General features: G+C 31.9%; 3 protein-coding genes across 3 annotated transcripts; 2 read left to right on the top strand and 1 right to left on the bottom strand.

The window, feature by feature from the left end:
- The first annotated feature begins 3695 nt into the window (after positions 1-3695).
- LOC108341272 (F-box protein SKIP2) lies at positions 3696-5057 on the top strand. The gene has a single exon (XM_017578968.1). The coding sequence runs from the start codon at positions 3696-3698 to the stop codon at positions 5055-5057; it is 1362 nt and encodes a 453-aa protein (XP_017434457.1).
- Positions 5058-8804: 3747 nt separating this feature from the next.
- Positions 8805-11252, top strand: LOC108342417 (protein RICE SALT SENSITIVE 3). The gene is made up of 7 exons (XM_017580192.2): positions 8805-9067; positions 9227-9280; positions 9363-9500; positions 9644-9755; positions 9885-9926; positions 10005-10061; positions 10141-11252. The coding sequence occupies exons 1-7, from the start codon at positions 8925-8927 to the stop codon at positions 10582-10584; spliced, it is 990 nt and encodes a 329-aa protein (XP_017435681.1). The 5' UTR covers positions 8805-8924; the 3' UTR covers positions 10585-11252.
- Positions 11253-11969: 717 nt separating this feature from the next.
- On the bottom strand, positions 11970-14503 carry LOC108342117 (cysteine proteinase mucunain). The gene is made up of 4 exons (XM_017579824.2): positions 13990-14503; positions 12857-13092; positions 12627-12767; positions 11970-12512 (listed from the first exon to the last, which is right to left on the bottom strand). Exons 1-4 carry the CDS (start codon positions 14468-14470, stop codon positions 12252-12254), a joined length of 1119 nt encoding a protein of 372 aa, XP_017435313.1. The 5' UTR covers positions 14471-14503; the 3' UTR covers positions 11970-12251.
- Between the last annotated feature and the right edge of the window lie 1612 nt (positions 14504-16115).

The following is a 16115-nucleotide window of genomic DNA, read 5'->3' on the forward strand; positions in this document are numbered from 1 at the left end:
GATCTCAAATTTCAAATTGGCATACAATCTTCTTCGTCTTCCTGATGGCACTTTCAACCGGGACTTGGCAGAGTTCCTTGATCAGAAAGTTCCGGCAAATGCGAACCCCATGGATGAAGTGTTCTCTTTTGATGTCATTGTTGACCGTGAAACCAATCTCCTTACTCGAATATATCGTCCTGCTGAGGGAGAGGAGCGTCCAGTGAGCACTCTTGAGCTTGAGAAACCTGTGAGCTCTGAGGTTGTTTCTGTCATCATATTCTTCCACGGTGGAGGGCGTGGAGCAGAGACGGGAAGCTTCTGAACGCCGTAGAAGACGAAGTTAGGTTCAACTTGAAAAATGAAACAATAAATGTGGCACGACAGCTGACATCAAACCTGGCCTCGCCGTTTGCCACATCTACTAAAACTTAGCGCTATCCATTTTTAAGGACTAATACTAAGAGTTTCAAAACTACGAGGACTAAAAACCATCAGTAGGGATTAAAACCAAAATCGTGTGATACTTAAGGGACGAAAAACAAAGTTCTAAATTTAGTTTTTGTATTTTAACTATTAAATTATTATATAATATATTAGTATAACACATTTATTATTTATATAAATAGTTTTAATTAATTTATTTTTATAAAAAACACATTGGCTAATAATATATTAGTTTTAAATATTCTTTTATTTAAAAAATATATATACTTAATTAATTTTAATCTTATAAAAGAAACATGAATTAAGAAAAATATAAATTAATAATATATATAATAATAATTACGTAATATGTTAAAAAAGTATTTTTAATAAAAATATTAATATAATATTTATACAACAAATAAATTTTGTCTCAATTTAAATAACGATAATATTGTTTGAGAAAATTTGAGATTAAATTTAAACAAAAAAAACATATATGAAAATTAAATTGAAATTAAAACATAAGTGAATAATATACACTATGATGTGTTAAAAATTCATTTTTAACACAAATGTAATTATAACATTTATACAACTAATTAATTTTATCTTAATTTTGAGAGGAACAATATTATTTCATCATGAGAAAAATTACTATCAAATTGAATCAAAAGACAAATATAAAACTAAATTAAAAAAAAAAAGACAAACTATCACATGACACTGTCACGTCTAAGGACTGGCAACTAAAAAAATACAAAATAAATTTGAAAAATTACATATTGACTTGACATTTGGTTAATGGGGTTAGTAATTTTTTATTCAAAAATAACCCAATTGACACATTTTTTTCAAAAGTTATGACGCAATTAAAACTTTTTAAAAAATGAAGACATCCAAATAATTAAATGAATTAATAAAAAGTTATAGTGTCTACTTTTTTTGTGTTTTAGTTATAGTTAGAGATTCTGTGAAATTTGTAGATATTTGGGATTATACAATCATACAATCCTAATGCAAATTTACATTTTAAATTATATAATTTGTAATGTAATTTTGAAAGATAATTCAAAACGTAAATTACATTTTATAAATTATACAAATTGTGATTCAAATATACATAAGTTTAAAAGACAATTCAAAATGTAAATTACATCTTGGATTGTAAAATCTATATTACAAATTTACATCTTTTGGATTATTCAGTCCTTAATATAAATGTGGAGGATAATCTAAAATTTAGCAAATTTACAATATAATCTAAAATAAAAAAACACATACTACATTGTACAATCTGTAAATTTGAAAGAAGGATGCAAAACTTTTAATAAGGAATAGCTAAGTCATTTCATTAGGATTATGGGTTCAGTACGAAAACATAAATTACAGAAAGAATCCTCTTGTAATGGTTCACTCAAATTCATTATAGACCCAACCCGACACAGTGTGTTGCCAGCCCATTTGTTAACGAAATCGGATATCCGTTCACTATTTATAAAATCATAAATAAATAAATAATTGTCAAATGATATGAATGATAGACTATAATGAGAAGTTGGTGCATAATGACCGATTATATCTGATTATAGTCTTGTGCTTGATAAATTATGTGTCTCAATGTATCCATAATTGGTTATGTTGGGTTAATATATATCATTGTCTTGATTTATTGCTTATGCTTTTGGCGTACAATAAGTAGTCATGCAAATTATTTTTTACAATCATTGATCATGTTTTTGTTCATGAGTTTTTGTTACTATTCACACTTCTCTTGTTGGATTGATCACTTAGTTTTTTGGTTCTTCGTAGAACGAAACTCAGTAATTTGAATATGCTTTTCGTCTAAAAGTAGATTTCGACTTTCGTTATTTTAGAAGGTATTAAATAAATTAGTGTCCAGTGTTTTAAACGACAATAGTATTGCTATTGACATTGTGAAAATAACAAAAGGTCATATAATTAAATAGGAGAGAAATTGTGAGGATTATTTTTGGGGGTTGGTTTAAATATGAGAGTTCCTCAATTAAGTTTCATATAAAGTTAAAAATATGATTTCGTGAAAGCTAATATGAAAGATCTTTGGAATATTAGCTCTATGTTTTAAGTTAAAATGTTTTAGCATTTAATTTTTATTCTCCTTTTTTTTTCCTAGGTTTATATTTTTATAAAACTTTTATCTTTAATTATTTTTATCTTCGCAACATTTTAATGGTAACATTAGTAAAATGTTATATTCATATGAACTCAGACAAATCTATCCAGAAACCATTATTTTACCTATCACTATACAAGAACTTTCCTAACCATTACAAATTAAATGTTATACGTTTAAAAAAAATGTTTATGAAATAAAATTTAATTATATAATCAATCAACTATTGTATTATAGAGACGATAACATAAAATCATATTATAATATTTACATAAAATCACTATTTTACATCATATTTTTTCTTATTAATAAACAAATTGTGCATAATACATATAACAAAATATTCGTGAGGGATTCTTTCCTATCACAAAATTCTATCACTATTTAAATTTTTTAATGTATCAATAAATACAAATTATTTACTTTTAAGAATACATACGAAGAAAAAGTTCATCTAAAAGTAATAACGAGTCTCGAATCACTCCATGAATTGCTATCACCACATATTTACACATACAGATTCAAATTTTCCAAATTAAACAATTTTGATCAATCATTAATATATATACACACATATAATATTCAATTACTAATTGAATATGCTGAAATATGGGTTAGTGATGATAAAATCAGTTGCTAAGATTTGCATGAATAAATAATTGAAATTAATATACATCACAAACGTGTTTTAAAAAATTCCTATTTAGTAAATATATGACATACTAACTATTGATTTTTTTTTTAAAAAAAAGAAATAAAAACGTATAACTAATATTTTTAGAAGGATTCAAATTTTAGATGCATAACTGAGAAACAAAAGCGAACTCAAACGGGAAGTATTGATATAAAAGGATATGCAACTGAAAGTTGGAAAATATAACATTTTTGAGATGAGAGAAAAATCGGCTAAAAATGATAACTTATTATGAAAACCGATTTTAGAAAATATATATATTTTCTTAGTAAAATGTTTTTTTAACAATTTTTTTGTTGACAATTCTTTGGAAACTATTCATGTGATTATCTGTTTCAAAGATACGAAACTGTAAAACAGTAAGACGTAATATATCTTCAAAAAATTTTGTTAAAAAATAGTTGTTAAAATATTGGATTCTTTCTCTTATGAAGGCAAATAATGGGTTTCAACGGAATGGATTACCCTTCCAAAAAGGCTAAACGCTTACCTACCAGTATTGATGACCTTGCCGACGACTGTTTGGCTTCCGTTTTCCGGTTACTTGGCACCGTCGATCGCAACAGTTGTTCGCTTGTGTGTCGGCGGTGGTTGAAGGTGGACGGACACAATCGTCACTCTCTCTCCCTCACCGCCGAATCACATCTCTCTGACTTCATCCCCTCTCTTTTCCTTCGCTTCAATACCGTCACCGAAGTCAGTCTCAGATATTTCGGCTACGAAGACGAGACCATCGGCGCCGAAACTCTCATCCGTATCTCCCAACTCTGCCCTAATCTCACGCGCCTCCAAGTCCAGGCCTCCTGCTTTCTCACCGACCAAGACCTCCAACTCCTCGCCAGGAATTGCAAGGCTTTGAAGAAGTTGCAGTTAAGGTCCAACTTTTTGGGAGGCGGAGGCATGAACGCATTTATGGATCATTGCAAGGCTCTGGAAGACCTCTCCCTCGACGGTTTTCGTGGAACAGAAAACGCGTCGAGTGTTGCACTGCCAAAGCTGAAACTCAAAGCCATTTCTCTCAAGGACACCGTTTTATTCTATCCTTTTCTCGGCGCCAAGAATCTGCGGGTATTGAAGCTCGTCCGGTGCCACGGGGACTTGAATACTCTTTTTCATGTATTGACGAATGAGGTTACTGGCATAGTGGAACTCCACCTCGTGATGCTCGAAATCAGCGATATTGGTTTGGAAGCGATTGCAAAATGTTCGAATTTAGAAGTTCTCCATCTGACAAGGACGCCTAAGTGCACTGACAAAGGACTGGTTGCAGTTGCAAAGGGTTGCAACAGGAGTTTAAGAAAACTTCGTGTTGGGTGGGACATGGAGGAAATAGGTAGCAGAGGTTTGATGGGTGTCGCTGAGTATTGCGTTAATGTTGAGCAACTGGTCCTGATTGGCGTGAATCTGAGCAAAGAGTGTTTGGAAATGTTGGTTTCGAATTGCAAGGGTTTGAAGCAATTGGCGGTGTGTGGAAGTGAAACGGTTGGTGACAGTGAGATGAAATGCATGGCGGCGAAATGTGGAGCGCTGAGAGAAGTGTACATGGAGGGTTGCCCTATTTCTGATGAGGGAGTGTCGGCGTTGATGTTGGGTGGTGGGTGTGCGAAGTTGGAGATAGTGAAGGTTTGGAAGTGTGAAAGGGTGACAGACAGGGATGACCAGCACGTCCGATGTGGGCACCGAACAGTGCGTCTATGTTGCAGCCACCGTGACTTGCACATACCCAGCCCTATTATACCTGATCCATTTGAAGAGGTCACCCAAACACAACTTTCTTTCATTCATTCATGCTTTCACGCCTAACAATACCTAAAGGATAATCATGTTTTGTTGCATTTCTAGTTAAACCGATTTTTACTTTTATTATTATTATGACTTATGAATTATATATAAGAAAAAACTTCTCCATTAACCTACTGTACAACTTGTTTACACTCTCAGTTATTTCTTTCACTATACATAAGAGTTAAGCCCACATTTAACATTCAACTATTATTATTTTGTAAATTTTATCTTTTAATTCTTTTTCCTATTTTATCGTTATTTTTTCTCAATTTTAACGCAATTTATTTTTTAGTTAATTAATAATGTATGACGAATATATATATATATATAAAATAATATAATATAATATGATATAATATAATATAATACGACTTGTCACTCAGGTTTTTATTTTATATAATTATTGCATACAATTAAATTAAATTAACTTAACTCATTTTGTTTATAACACTATAATAAAAGTTTTCACTGATTCACTAAATATTATTATAAAATTTACAAATTAAAGTATGAATTTACGTATATAATTTAACAAACAAATAAATTAAATATTTAAATTATTTAAATTTTATTAAAAAATTTATTTAAACATTATTTTAATATTTATAAAAATAATATATCAATATACACAATTAAAAATAAGAATAAATTATATTTCATTTAATTTATTATTTCTATATATATATATTACATTTAATGAGATTTGTGTATATTATAATTGTATTTATTATAAAAATAATATATACAGGATATCATGAAAATAATTATATTGATTTGATATTATTTTTCGAATGGAAGGAATGTACCTATTAAATAGTTATAATGAAAACTTTAGAAAAATGATAAAAAAATAATAAACAGTTGTTAGTTATGAGTTAAGCACGACAGAATTAATTTAACTCATTTTTTTTCCACCTAACCCCAAAAATCAAATTGGCTAAGTGTTAGCATTTTGAAATCTCTAATATAAAATATAAAAATATTAAAAAGATTCATTTTAAAAAACGAAATATCGTTACGGTTTATTTATTTTTTATTATTTTTGTGACACATATTAACATTTTAACGAATCGGATGAGCGAATAAAAATTGAAAAAAAAAAATGAAGATAATGAATGCAAAATAAAATCTCTAAAATTTAGCAAGAATAATTAACTATATAATAATTCAGATAATTATTATTAGTCAAAATTAATTTTGAGAAATAAAAAAATAACATAAATGTTTGAATTTTTTTACTTATATATTAGCTAAATGATTTTGTATCAACGGTTAAAGAAATAAAAGAAACTAAAAACACATTTAGTTATAAAACAAATGAAGTTTTTCCACATATCAACTTATATTATTTTACACAACACGTGTTGAAACACGAGTGAATATCCATTTTCTTAGTTAAAAAAATGTGAGATATTGTTACTTTAGAATCTAGAATTGACATATTTAAAAAATATATCTGGAAATTTAATTGAAATTGAAAAGCTATAATTATTTTAATTTGAATAATAATGTTATAATATTTTTAGGAATTAAAATGATACTAAAAAAATATTTTTTATTTGATTTGATATTTAAGAACGAAAACTACGGTTTAATGTTTTACATAAGACATTTTTTTCTCTGTTTTCGTTTTTCCTTTTCCCACGCTATTAATCCATTTACCAAAATATTTAGGTGTGTTCTTTAGATAAAATAAAGATCTTCTGGGTTACATGAATAAGTTTTAGAATAGTTTATATGAAAATACATTATGAATTTATTATTTTCAGAAATTTGTAATTGTTATTCTAATAATGATTTACGAATCAGGCAACTTGAATTGGGTTTTTTTAATCTATATTCAGGTTTAGCAATTCAGAGTTGTATATTTGTGTTCAGATTGAATGATCCATATATAGTATAGTTTTGAATTGTGGTTTCAAATTATATAATAAAGAATACAATTTTAGAGATTGTGTAATATGAAACTATATTTTACATTGTATAATCTATAATCGTATAATCATATTTGAGATTTTATAATTCAGAGTTACGTTATAATTACAAAATTATATCACAGATTATGTAATTTAAAATAATATTTTAAATTTTATAACCTTAAAGTCTATTCTAATTACATTAAGTAATTTTGATTTAGAATATAGTTTCAATTGATGATGAATTTTTATGTGAAGAATATATAAGTCATTTCTTATATTACAGGTGTGAAAAGAAAATATGGGATTGTTTAAAAAAGTGCCCTGAAATTATTGAGGCAGTGGACCGGGAGCGATTGGAATGTATAAAGTTAGGTAAGAAATTTGGATTTTTATTAGATTTTTTCTATGTTATTCATATGCTGAATTTTTAAAATACAATTAATGTTGGTGTACTAAAATAGTTTTTAATATATTCTAGAACATTAAAATCAGTAAGTTAGTGTCTAGATATATTTTAAAAGACAAAAAAAAATTAACATAAAAATATAAAACACTCAATAAGAATTTAAATTCTATCTCGTTACACATTTGGATTTTTTCTTTTTGAAAGGACGATTGCTTCCAGATTATTTTTTTTACTCTCGTTTATCACCTTTTATATTAAATTTTTAAGTCAATCTAATTATTTTTTTTTAGGTTAAACCTTTTTTTTTATATAGTTTTTCAACTTTAAGTACGTCAAAATTCTTTTTCATTAGAAGCTTTGTACTATTTGGTCTAAGAAAGAGTTAATCTAGGAAGTATTCGATGTTAAAGTAAGAGTTTAATAAAATTTAGGTGTAAGCAACCTATTACAATATTAGAAACCTATATTTATAAATATTGAGATGGATTTCAAATTAAAATTATAATCCAATTAATAATGATTTTGCTTAGACTTAACATAATATTTTTAGTATTAATTTGAATTTAGTCTGACCACTCGACTACTCGATCGGTTATTTTAGAGTTATAAATTGAAAGAAATGTTTTTGAAGGTTGCTAGAGAATCAAAATATATACTAATCTATTTTTATCAACAAGTGATAATTGAAGAGTATGAGTTTGTGTAATATAGAATATGGTAGAACGAGTTTTAAAGTGGGGAGATGAACATGTGTGTAAATTCATCTAATTAACTGATTATACTAAAATAAACTTGTATTAGGCAGGATAAGAATAATTATCTTGACTAAAAAGATAATTAGGAGACGGAAAGAAGTTAGATTGAAGGGACATTGATATATTGACTGGCTTAAACTTGTGGTTTTTGTCCAAGTGCAACACTTAAGTCGTAGTAATATTAAGTGAAGAAGGGGTTATGGCCCCATGTTTAGAAGGTCCATCATGCCCCAAAAGAAAAGCCACTTTGTTACTACGGGTGGAACACCAAGTGCTGAAATCAATTATCATCCAACAACAGGACCATTTCCACTACAGACAACGCTACTAGGACACCCCATCCCTACATTTAACTCTAATTACCTGTTCCAACGTATCAAAAGTAAATTTAGAAAGTTTGACATAGAACGACAATATCTTATCAATACAGAGAAACGAAGGAGGAGGAGAAATGCGAAGGGTTAAAAAGTGACAAGTGAAGGAAGCATATGATAAATAAGGGTTTCCTACGCATGATACTGCTATTGCAGTGGAAATATCAAAGTGTAACCAATTGAGTATGAGGATATAAATTTTGTTATAAATGCCTTCACCAATCATGGAAAGAGGAAAGGGAAATGTGAATGCTAAGGTCCCACTGTAAAATTAGAACAAGTTGAATTGTCTTTTAGAAGGGTGTGTGAGTGTTGGTGCCTGCAAGAGACCAGTGGGTACCATCCTCAGTTTGTTTGCATATTGCCTTTTAAATTTTAATCTTGTTGCCCCCATTCATTTCCCCACTCTCTTTACTCCTTGTCCTTAGAAGATGGAAAGTGGATTACCTTTGCTTAACTGTCTCTTGCAGCAGACTCTCAGAACCATTTGCACTTCTTCCAATTCTTCCACTTCTTCTAAGTGGGTTTATGCTGTCTTCTGGAGGATACTGCCTCGAAACTTTCCTCCACCAAGGTCATAACTAATGCATGTGCTACATACAACAACAATGTCAAACACTATAACCAAAACAAAAATTAGTCGCTCATTCAAATTTTACTGACGGCTTCTATTTTTAAATTATAAATAACTTATTCTGTTGCTGATGAGTTTTCTTTGTCTGGTTTCCCATAGGTGGGAATTTGGAGGAACTGCGCTTGATCTCTCCAAAGGAAATAAAAGGAACTGGTAATTTTGTATGCAACTTTGCAAATGTTTCGTTTTTGTAGAGTTCTTCTTTTATCAACAGAAAGAAGGTTTCCTTGGTTAGGATTCTTGTCTGGGAAGATGGGTTCTGCGATTTTAACGAATGCGAACAGAGGAAGAGTGGTAGCGGTTATTTGAACGGTAGATTTGGAGCTGACGTATTCTTCAAAATGTCGCATGAGGTTTACAATTATGGAGAGGGGTGAGCGTTGACATTACCTTTACATTTTCTTGCCATAACAAGATTCATTATCTTTTCCTCTGTTTTCCAAAAGTAGCATTGCAAATTTCAAGTGAAGCAAGAGGGGCAAGATAATCTATATTTTGATCTCTATATATCTGCAGACTAGTGGGAAAAGTTGCCGCAGATAATGGTCACAAATGGGTTTACAACGAGAGTCACAACAACGAGTGTGAAGCTAGCTATATTGCTACATGGAACACTTCGGTAGAGCCTGTAAGAAGTCATTGTTATAAACATAAATAATTGAAATGTGTAATATATTTCTCCACCTTTCGCCCATCTCTTCACCCTTTTCTTTCTTTTTTTAATATTCGTTGTATTTGTCTTGATGATACTTAACAGCAACCAAAGGCATGGGAGTCTCAGTTCAATTCAGGCATTCAGGTTGGTAAAAATTCGTTCACAAACTCCACACAATACAAAAAGCTAATGACTTCTAACAATTATAATTCACTTTGGTAGAGTATAGTCATAATAGCAGTCAGAGAAGGCGTTGTGCAATTGGGTTCTTTTAACAAGGTGCATCACTTTCTCACCCCTGGTGTTTCCCAATTTTTGCAATATCTCCATATTATTAATCAGTCCACAAGTTCTTCAGATTGCAGAGGACCTGAATCTGGTGATCAGCATACAAAGACAATTCAGCTACCTCCAAAGCATACCGGGTGTGTTTGGTATTCAAAGATCATACCTACCGATTCAACATCCATACATTGTGAAGCCCAGTTTCATAGAAAGCAATGGAATGCCTCCATATGACATGGCCTGGAACAACCCTCAAATTGGAGCACCAGGCCCATCTCTTTGTTCAGGTTCTCCACCTTTACAATTACCATTACCATTACCATTACCATTACCAACCATGCCTTGCAGTTTTGGAGCTTTGCTATCGAAGTTACCATCTGGAATCCCACTGCATAATCAAGTCCCTAATTCTGGGACACAGAGCAGCACCATCGAGAGAGTGAAGATTGAGGACTGCGAATTTTATCCTACCCATGACGGTGATCACAAGGGAAAGGTTCCTTCCTTGAACGAGTAGCATGGATTCGACCGTAATGACACTTAATCAGAGTAGTTAGTATAGATTAAGAAAACGGTAAGCTATTTATTTTGTGTGGTGGGCACTATGTATTGTGGTATGTTTATTGGTGGCCGACAATCTATCAATCATAGCGATCACTGTTGGTGTTTCTTTCTGCGCGCATTTATGTAATGATGAATGCAAAACAGACATTATCTAGAACAGAACTTGATTAAGCAGTGGAACTTTTTGTATCATGTCAAAAAGATATGGATGGTGCCTAACTCCCTGCTAGAAAGTTAATAGGACGCAATAATTGAAAATTAAAGGGGAAATAATATGGTATTAAGATGAATAAAGGAAGGGTGTGTGGTTAGAGATGAGAATAGCGTGGTGGGGAGATGATGGAGATGGTAGGGCATGGTTTGAAGTGTGGTGTTCCATCTCGTGGGGCTGTGTTGAAAAGGAGAGTGAAGAAGGGAGTGATAATTGAAGTCAGCAACTCAACGTCAAGCTGCTCTGTGCGACAATTGGTATTTGAGCCCTGGTCCCCAACACAGTACTGTTTCCTTGACAACTCGAGTGTGTGAAAGTTACGTGTGTGAATTCATGTGTACACAAACTCTCACAGACACACTTTCTTAGATATTCTTGTCAGGAATTACTATCTGGACCCATTTATACTGCGCCTTGCGTTAAACTTCACTACTTCTTACACAATTCCTTATCATTCCATTCGAGGCTCAATGTTTCCTGGAAAATATCTTCTTTAATATGTGTCTGTTTAGAATGATATCTTGTGGAGTTGCTTCAATTACGAGGTCTGTTAGTTTGGAATAGCCGTTTTCAGCTAAATAAATGGTATTTGAGTTTACACCCTGATATTCTTCTCGTATTCTTAGATACAGAGAGGAGGAAAAATCCAACTTATTTTTTCATGGGCCTCTTCCACCTCTAAAGACAGAAATCTAAAACTCTTTTATTTAGTATTTCTGCTATTTCCTAAAAGCATAAACAAAGAGAAAAGTAAGAAACTAAATTAGAATTACAAGAAAAAAATTACAAAATAAATCATGCAATATCTCTTATTCTAATATTATAAAATGAATTTCTTTAGAGGTTAAAACTTGAAAAAAGGGTTCAAAATTGTTGGGCATATACTAAGAAAGAAACGAAACTCTGATAAAGGAGGTTAATCAGTGATCATTATTAGTAAAACCAACTGCCCTTGAGTTTTTATAATTAAACTTTTATTAATGATTGTCTACGCTTCTAAGATTCTTAAACTTTTTTTTTATTCTCTCGTCAATCTAATTCGAACTTTAGCACTATGTATACTATCTAAAACTTAGAATAAAAATCCAATGATCTTAACAGTTACAAATATGTCCGACATGTTATACTTTAAATCGTAAAATATCCAACTTTATTCGAACTTTACTACTCTAGAATTCGAAACTAACAAGTATGAAACTAATAATAAACAACGCATGTTTGCTGATTCAGATTTCTATCACATATAATGATGCATCATCCAACAGTAGAGTGAAATGACATATCATTAATTCGCCGTGCGGTATTCCTATGCCAAAACATTTTGTGGTGTTTGTTTTTTTCACAGAAAGATAAAAAAAATCGAAATTGAGAACTAAGTTGGTCATCATTTGCTTAAGTTCATCTTGTTCCTACATGTAAATTCCCAGTGGGTTGACAGGGTTTGAGAGATTTTGGCCCCTCTTTATGGGATAGAATGACAGAATCGCAATTCCGCACTTCCCTGCAGTGTCTTCTGCTATATTGCGTTCCATTCTTACATAACCTGCTTCTCCCCATTTCTCACCCCATGAATTCTTCACGATCCAATAGTCAGTTCCATTTTCTGTGCCGTAACCAACAGCTGCTACACCATGATCGATAAAAGTACCACATGTTCCTGTGAATATACCCTAGTAAAATGCAGACAAATAAATTCATAATATGACTCCAGGAATCTAGAAGCAATGTTATTACTCAGAAGAATGTAGGTTATACTTTTCAGATAAAATTGATTACAAACTTACAGATTCATATAACTGAAACTCTCTGCCATATGCTTCAATGGCAACGCTCACCGGTTGATTTGCTACTGCCTTTTTCAAGGCTAACTCATCGTAGGCAGGAACACGTTCATAACCATCAATTGTAACAGCTCTAGCATTTTGCTAAAGATGAGAAAAAAAGTATATAAGCAATAGCTGCAACCTATTGAAAACATTAACCAAATTAACAAATAATAGAGTTAAAAACGAACCTTATATTGATCGCATATACCATCAGCGCCTTGAAAGGGGTAATCATCTTCAGTGTCAATGCCACCATTGTTTATAATGTACTCGAAGGCATAGTCCACAAGTCCGCCACTACAACCTGCGTTTACTGTTCTGTCACAGTCCAACAGTTCTTGCTCTGATAATGCAGTTAGATTGCCTGTTACTATCTTGTTAATCCCTTCCACTGCGGCAATTGCTGAGAATGCCCAGCAACCATCTGTATCAGAAAAACAGTAACTTAGACAGCAGCCCTCTGTATGAACATTAAAAACTGAGGTTTTAAGTTTATACACGGTTCCAATAACATCGAAAACAAAGCTACCATGAAATACAATCCAAATCTTTTTTAAAATCTTACCAAAGTTTTAGGATAAGAAAATGAAAATGGACTACATTAAATAAATTTATCATATAAGGAAAGTGTTATGGAGGACTTTAATATCTAAGAAATCTTGGGTGCGAGATTGAAGACTATTCTATAAAAATTAGATTTATAAGTTTGAGTCTTGTTTAATTTAGTCTTAAACGCCTTTATTAGAACTACACAAAATATTATTACTAAATTCATTTTTCATTGGAGTAGGAACAAATAAAGTATATATACACTGTAATTTTAACTGTAAATAGGAACATAACTTGAAGGTGAAATGTCGTATCACGAGAAAGGAGACATGTGTTTTATACCGATCTTATGTATTAAGTACTTACATTTAATTTGTATTAATTTAAAAAACATACCCTTTTGTTTTAATTTCAAATCTAATTTGAGGAAACAACTAGTTTAAGAAAATGACTATTTAAATCAGTCTTCTTTCATCTTTATAAATATACTTGACATTTTAATTTCTTACACTTAAATTTATCATTTTCATCTTTATTTTTAAATTAACTTTACTATTATATTAAAAACATCAAATAATTAAAGGAATGTTTTAACTTAATATAAGCCAGTTATCATAACTATAAAATATTATCCAAACTTAAAATATAATGTTCTCAAGAAAAACATGGGAGAAGAATAGATAAATTATTGGTCAAAGGAGTGTAAGAGAACAGAGAATAAGAGGAAAAGAAAGTATGCAATAATAATATAATAGTAGAGTACAGTACTTACCGCACTCTGCTTGGTCTTTGACTCTCACCACAGCACCTTCTTTCCTCCAATCAACAGATTCCGGCAAGTTGTCATCCACGCGCCCAGCGTAACGGTTACTTGGCTTTGCCATCATCCTCTGGGGGTTAATCTTGGTTGTCAGGTACTTGGACCGGTATTCATCGTTGTTAAGATCGGCGAACCGGTTCAGTCCAACCTTGTATGTCCGGTTTTCAGCATTGTGGTCGTCGATAAACTTGAGGTTGTCTTTGAAAATCTGAAACCTCTTCTCTTTCTGGTCGAGGGTGGTATGCAGCTTGCCATTCTTCACAAGCCACTCCTCGTATATGGTTCTCACCTCCTTGTCGCTTCTCCGGGCTGTCTTGTCGGCGTAGGTGGTTCTGTCGTATGAGATTATGGACAGGTCCAACGCGGAAGACACTGTGAAGACCGTGAAGAGCACGATGAGGATCGTAGGCGCGGAAGATCTACTTGTCCGCATTTTCTTTTTTTGTTTCGATATTTTTGGTGATTGCAGGAGTGGGAGGAAATGGGCATTTATAAGTTCAGACGTCATCATTTTATAATAATTAATGTTGATAACTTTGATTATTGCTATTAAACGAATAAAATAAAGGTGATTGAGCGCTCATGAATGGCGAGGGCATATAAAACTAAATCATACGTCTGTCATTCTCACTCTGCTTCATAAGTAAAGAAGTCCATTTTAAATAAGCAAAAGTATTTTGCAGCGGAAAAGTTATTGTTTAAGTGAACTTTTTAATTGTAAAATCAAAATGTATTTGAATATTTTGCTTGGAAAATAGTGTAATAGTCCTTTGAGTATATTTGTTCAACATCCAATTTCAATCTAAAACTCAATAAAATAATTTGGATATTTAATTAAATTTAATTGAGCCTACACAAGCCAAACTTCAACAAAGTCAGACTGAATCAACTATATTGTTTGTATTTTAAAACAACTTATGTCTATAAATATAACTTCATAATATATATTTTTTTAAATGCACATTTTAGGTTAATATAGAAGTTAAAACACAATTCAATAAATGGCATTGGGTTTAGATCATTTGATTGATGTTGTGATTAAGATAAATAACTGGTATTCTTACCGAATGTTATATAATAAAAAGATTAATTAAGTTTTATTTGGATATTTTTATATGAGTTTCTTATTTTGTTAGTGTTTCGATAAATATTTTTGTGGGACCGAGACACTAACCTTTCTGATGTGACTTTCTTTTTTCTGATCTCTGAATTTTCTATTCCAAGTTTTTCAAGCCCGAGCCAAAGGGGAGGTATCTGCAAAAGGCTCGACGCTCAAGTTAGGCGTCTATTCAAGGAGTTGTTGCTCACAAATGGATATTATGGTAATTGAGTATTATGAACTCATTAGAGCATGAGTAGAATGTAAATGAAATGTTTTGGAATTTGAATTGAGCCTACCTGGTTAATGTCCCTGACCTTGTATTTATAAGTTGTCACAAGCCAAACAGACTTACCTTAAAATCCGGGCGGTTGAAAACAGATTTCCCTTAAAATTCGGGCGGTTGCTCATAAACAACTTTATAAATATCTTTTAATCATATATCTTTGACTGTTAGTGGTGACCGAACGATGCTGAGTGTATGACCGTTCGGTATCTACATAATTGACGAGCGTTGTCGCGGTTTGACCTGGCCGACAAGCGTTGTCTGGTTGACGAACGCTGTTGCGGTTTGTGGCCGTGCTGACGAGCGTTGTTAACGATGAGCGCTGCTATAGTAGATAGACCGATCGGTCTTGGATGCTAACCGTTCGGCCTAGATATCATACTATACATAATGCCCCCCAAGTCCGAGTTAACCGTTTGGCTTTAGCCAAGGTTAAGTATAGGACTTATATGAGCTTGGGGAAGGTCGTCCGTGTTCTATTGGTCGATCGGCTTGTGATGAGAGTTCTTTTTAGAACTTTTTCCCTATGTTGACTAGTGACTTTGATAGCCTTTTTGTTTACCTACAATATGAAGTCGACTAACTGAATACTTTTTGGACCAAATGGTCGAATGTTTGTGAAGCCGAACGGTCTAGTACTTGTGAGGCTGCATGGCTGAGCACTTTTGAGGCCGAATGGCCGTGTACTTGTGA

This window comes from Vigna angularis, chromosome 4, assembly GCF_016808095.1.
Source record: "Vigna angularis cultivar LongXiaoDou No.4 chromosome 4, ASM1680809v1, whole genome shotgun sequence".
Taxonomy (NCBI): Eukaryota; Viridiplantae; Streptophyta; class Magnoliopsida; order Fabales; family Fabaceae; genus Vigna; species Vigna angularis.

What these genes read in the sequence shown, in the direction of transcription:
- LOC108341272 (XM_017578968.1), top strand. Translation starts at nt 3,696, where the DNA reads ATGGGTTTCAACGGAATGGATTACCCTTCCAAAAAGGCTAAACGCTTA.
- LOC108342417 (XM_017580192.2), top strand. Translation starts at nt 8,925, where the DNA reads ATGGAAAGTGGATTACCTTTGCTTAACTGTCTCTTGCAGCAGACTCTC. An exon ending in AGTTCAATTCAGGCATTCAG is followed by an intron (nt 9,927 to 10,004) that starts GTTGGTAAAAAT and finishes TCACTTTGGTAG; the next exon opens with AGTATAGTCATAATAGCAGT. An exon ending in AATTGGGTTCTTTTAACAAG is followed by an intron (nt 10,062 to 10,140) that starts GTGCATCACTTT and finishes CAAGTTCTTCAG; the next exon opens with ATTGCAGAGGACCTGAATCT.
- LOC108342117 (XM_017579824.2), bottom strand. Translation starts at nt 14,470, where the DNA reads ATGCGGACAAGTAGATCTTCCGCGCCTACGATCCTCATCGTGCTCTTC. An exon ending in CAAAGACCAAGCAGAGTGCG is followed by an intron (nt 13,093 to 13,989) that starts GTAAGTACTGTA and finishes TTTCTGATACAG; the next exon opens with ATGGTTGCTGGGCATTCTCA. An exon ending in AGTTTCAGTTATATGAATCT is followed by an intron (nt 12,513 to 12,626) that starts GTAAGTTTGTAA and finishes GCATTTTACTAG; the next exon opens with GGTATATTCACAGGAACATG.